At 48.2% G+C, this 5000-nt stretch overlaps 1 protein-coding gene across 2 annotated transcripts in view; it reads right to left on the bottom strand.

The window, feature by feature from the left end:
- The window catches only part of LOC113818092 (transcription factor SOX-8), a 40288-nt gene that overhangs the window by 156 nt on the left and 35132 nt on the right, over positions 1–5000 (bottom strand). For both annotated transcript variants that reach the window (XM_027370232.2, XM_027370241.2), the window contains 2 exons: positions 2709–2909; positions 1–2454 (listed from right to left, as the gene is read on the bottom strand). The exon at positions 1–2454 is cut by the window's left edge and continues 156 nt beyond it. In XM_027370232.2, coding sequence (XP_027226033.2) covers positions 1716–2454; positions 2709–2909 — 940 coding nt within the window. In that variant the 3' untranslated portion in view covers positions 1–1715. The remainder of the gene's footprint in view (positions 2455–2708; positions 2910–5000) is intronic.

Here is a 5000-nt window from a genome sequence, read left to right as displayed (position 1 = left end):
TTTCAATATCAGCTTTTAAAAGGCACATTTGGGATATGTTTTTTTTCTTTATTTTCTTTTTCGGGGCTTCTCTTTCTTTTCTAAAAAAAATGCTATTAAACTAAAATGGCAAACAAATGACGAACGGCATGCACGACAATAAGAGCTAATTTCACCATCAAATAAATACACTGAAAAGCTGACACAGTTAGTTTCACCGTAGACAGTTAGCTCTATTTACAAGCTTCTCGACGAAAACGGGATTTTTTATACTTTTCGTAAAGGGAATACTTAACATAAACATTTATAACAACATATAATTAAGTTTACGATAGAGTATAGAACATTTGATTTGAAACACATCAGATAGCTGCCATACAAGGACTGCTTGCAATATATAAGTACATGAAAAAGTACATTTCTTTCCACATAAATATTAAACCAAAATTCTATAGATAAGGTCTTTCTTTTCGTGGCGAAAATATCAACTTAAAATGTATTTCAACAGAACGTGTTTTCCTTTAATCCTAAACATATCATACATCTAAACATTTTACGAGAAATTGTTTAGAAATGCGCAAGAACAACGCCTGCCTCCATTTTTGGCTAAATTCTGCTATTATCATAGATGAGATCCTGTTTACTGTTTAGCATCAAAGAGGCGACGATCACTTCCCATTGGCTGACGTGTTTATGACGACACAAAGACAACTAATGTCCATTGGCTGCTATAGTAGATGACGTCATGGAGACTATTCACTCACGGAGTATGTGACGTCAAGAAAGATATTTATTGCTTTCTGGCTGACGTAGTATGTGACGTCACGAATGGCCAAGTAGTTGCCATCAGTTGATATGGTTACACAAGAAGATAAAATGTTTATAATACTGAGAAAAGGTGGGTGAGCGTCTCGGCTGGAGTGTCATGCAAATGGCCCAAGACACTTATGTATCATTAAAGCTCGACATCTGCCTGCGCAAAAACAGAGCTCCATAAGTCAGCAACATGGCCATTGTATTTCTGCAATCCATTTTTTTCGTTCCACATGTTCACTTACATGTAATGAATCCGTAATAGATCAAAAACATGCAGACAACCACACAAAACCGCGGTCCGTTCCACAGGACTGGAATTGTGGTTTGTTCCCTTCCTTCGGTAAAACATGATGTGCTAATTTTCAACAGGTTATCTCTCGGAGAGAATCTTATGTACACAATCGGTGGGCAGCACAGGAGATCGTCTCAGGCGGCAAGAGAAGCACTTCAGTAAAATAATCTCGGTTTCAGACACATTATCACTAATATTGCAACACATTTTGCTGGAATGGAGATGGAATTTCTGTTTTTCTTTTTTCCAGAAAAGAACTGGTTTTAAGACACGGGGGAGCACCAGGAATACAAAACACCTTCGAACCTTTTGGATCTTACAGATATAAAAATATTCAGAGATATATTTGTATATACACATATATTCTATTGTCTCTTAACCTTAAGGCGTTGGTAATAGGCAGGCGGGCTGCTTGGCTTGAGTGGCACAGCACCTCACGTGACCTTGGCACTAGTGACACTCGCTCTGAGGGAAACCGACGTGGCTTGGCACTCACGAGCTTTGAGGTGCCAGGGTGCCTTGGAGCACCGACCGGGCGTCGGCCATTCTGTCGGCCGACGAACCGGTGCCGGGGAACAGTGCCTGAATTCGGGCTTTGGAAACCGCTGAGCCGGCGGGGGAGGCGGCCTCAGTGCCACATGGTGGCGTACGGGTACGAGTACTGGAAGGCGTAGGGCTGCGTGGAGTAGCACAGGTTCTGGTGCAGGAAGGGGTTGGAGGGCTTCGGGGAGCTCAGCGGCGGCAGCGGCTCCTCCTTCGGCACTCGCGGGGGCTGCAGCTCCACGTACTCCTGGTGGGGGGAGCCGGGGGAGCCCCCTGGGGACACGCCTCCTGCTGTGGGTGCGCCGTTGAGGTCGCTGGGCCCGAGGTCAGGCGAGCCGTGGCTGCCTGGCTGCGGCGAGGCGCCCCCCGTGTAGTAGGGGGACCCGGACCCCCCGTACACGGGCGCGGGAGGAATGAGCCGCGAGGCCAAGGGCGGGAGGGACGTGAGCGTCCCGGTGCCGCCCGAGGACAGAGTGCCGCTGCAGCTGCTGCTGCTGGCGGCGGCCGCGGCGGCTGTGGCGGACATGGTGTTCATGGAGGGCATAGCGGACATGGTGGTCATGGGCTGCAGGCTGCCGGCGGAAGGGACGTGCGCGCCGGGCGCCGAGGTGGCGTAGTGCGCGCCCGCCGTCTGGTCCGGAAGGAGGTATTTGTTCATCTCGGCGCGGTCGATCGTCTCGAAGGAGTCGGCCAGGCAGTCGGACACGAACACCGTCTCGCCGATGTGGGCGTCGGCGTGGCTGCGGACGGCGCCCTGGCCTGACGGCGAGTGCGGCGGCGACAGCGGGTGCAGGTTGAGGCCCAGGCCGCCCACCTTGCCCGTGCTGGAGAGGAGAGGGCGGGTTAGCAAGCGGGTTTCGCTGCCTCGAAGGACGCAGCGCTGGTCCTCCGCGGCAGATGAGGATAACACTCATGACAATTATCACAATAGCAGTTTGTAATAACAATACTGATTACAATATTCTGAACTATGATAATGATTACCATAATAATAATAATATCAAAACTGACAAAAGCCCAGCTCGGCACCCAGGCAGGCGCAGCAGCGGGCGCCAACGACCCCGCGCCGGCAACTCACCCGACGAAGTGGTTGTTCCCCGACAGAGTGAGCGGATCCTGGACGCCCAGAGGATGTCCTTGAGGAGACTTGTTGACGGTCTTGACGTTCTCTTTCCTCCGCCGCGGCTGGTACTTGTAGTCGGGGTACTCCTGCTTGTGCTTGCGGCGCAGGTGGTCCGCGCGCTCGATGAACGGCCGCTTCTGGTCCTCGGTCATGCCGCTGCGGAGGAGGAAAGGCCGGTGAGGGCGGGAGCAGGGGGGGGGGGGGGAATTGGGTGGGAAATGCGAGGGGTGGGGGGGAAGTGTGGGAGAGAATGACTGACAGTTTGCTTTGAATTATTATCTCCCTAACATCTATATCTTACTCCCCACCTCCACTCTTTCCGCTCTCGCTCTCTCTCTCTTTCTTTCTCTCTTTCTCTCTCTCTCTCTCTCTCTCTCTCTCTCTCTCTCTCTCTCTCTCTCTCTCTCTCTCTCTCTCTCTCTCTCTCTCTCTCTCTCTCTCTCTCTCTGCATATATATGTGTGTGTGTGTGTTATTCATTTATCTATATGTCGATATTCCTTCGTTTCCTTCACTCACTCTACCAAGCACTTCAAAGTATTGCAAAATATAGATAATGTGAGCTTATCGGCTAGCGAACCATATTAGCGACGTTATCTTTATCTTATCTCTTGTTCCACGTGAAACGATTCAGTTCAAATTAACCACCGAAAATAAAGTTAAACGTGAGTCAAAAACAAAAACAAAAATAGCCGTCATCTCAAACAGTAATGAAAAGGCATCTGATGAATCATTGTTACTCTAAACAGCCCATCGCTGCTTCCCACACTTTCACTTTTCTTCCCCACGCGATGAGTCACCCTTTCAGTTTATCTTATCTTCCTCGGAAAACGTTTCCCTGTCCTCCATATACACTGATAAAGGTTTTGTGGCATAGTCCGTGTGTGTGAATTAATGAACACACACATAGGCACACATATTGATACACACACACACACGCGCACACATATTGATACACACACACACACACACACACACACACACACACACACACACACACACACACACACACACACACACACACACACACACACATATATATATATATATATATATATATATATATATACATATATATATATATATATATACATACATATATATATATATATATATATATATATATATATATATATATATATATATATATATATATATATATATATCTTCGACACCTCGAGGACGTCCCCGAGGAACAAAGCATGCGACCCCCCCCCCCCCCCCCCCGGCCGGTGGGTCCCGGACAGCCCGGCGTCGCAGCCTTCCCTCTCGACGCCAAGCACAGCCCGAGGAAAGTGCCAAATCACGAGACAAATGTTCGTCTGAGGCATTCCCTTTCGCAAAAAAAAAAAAAATCGTTCTGGCGTTCCCTAAAACAGAGGACAATCGCCACGCGTGCGCTCCCCGCTGCGCTGGTGTCAGCCGAGGGTGTAATGACTTTTGAGAGAATTGGAGTTACATTCCTTAAATAGAATTGACATGGAGACGAATCTTTCGCTGTGGGAGAATCGAACGTCTTCTTACGAACACGCGCGGTGCTATGTCATAGCCATCATGCGCTCGCTTCGTATACTTTAGCCGTACCTTAAGATTAATATGTAGGAATGTAGAAAAATAAATTGAATCATTACAAGCATTACAGCGTCCGACTTCTTGTGCGATTCTACAAAAAGCAAAGAATTGGGAGGGAGAGATAGACAGATAGATGAATAGATAGATAGGCAGAGAGAGAGAGAGAGAGATAAAGCTAGATTGATAGATAGATAGAGATATACAGACAGATAGAGAGAGAGAGTCTGCGTTTCCTATATTTGCGCATGCTCAGTGTGGGGCCCACGTTTGATGTATTGATGACGTCACTGGCATCGCTCTTCGAATTGTCTGGGTCGGATTAATTAATGAGCTGTGACGTGGCCGCGCGGGGGGGAAGGGCTAATGAAGGAAAGGATTCGGAAAAAAATTACTGACGTTTCTCGAGACGGAGAGAGCGAGCGCGCCAGGCTTCGGAAAAGGTGACGGAGAGTTTCGAACTGTTATGGGTTTACGCGAGGTCGGGGAACAAGGATTCCCGTCCGTTGTTCTTAAACGGTTATAAATCACCAGCTTTGGTCAAACATGAAACACGAAAAAAGGAGAGCCTCTAAGCTGAAGTGTGAGAAAACGCTCAACGCCAGAGCGCCAGAATGCGAGGAATCCAGCCCCACCAGCTGGCGCGCCGAGACTCCCTTTGCTTCTGCTAAACAAGAAT

This window comes from Penaeus vannamei, chromosome 11, assembly GCF_042767895.1.
Source record: "Penaeus vannamei isolate JL-2024 chromosome 11, ASM4276789v1, whole genome shotgun sequence".
NCBI lineage: Eukaryota > Metazoa > Arthropoda > Malacostraca > Decapoda > Penaeidae > Penaeus > Penaeus vannamei.
The sequence above is the reverse complement of the archived record's forward strand: the minus strand, read 5'-3'. Positions and strand labels throughout refer to the sequence as shown.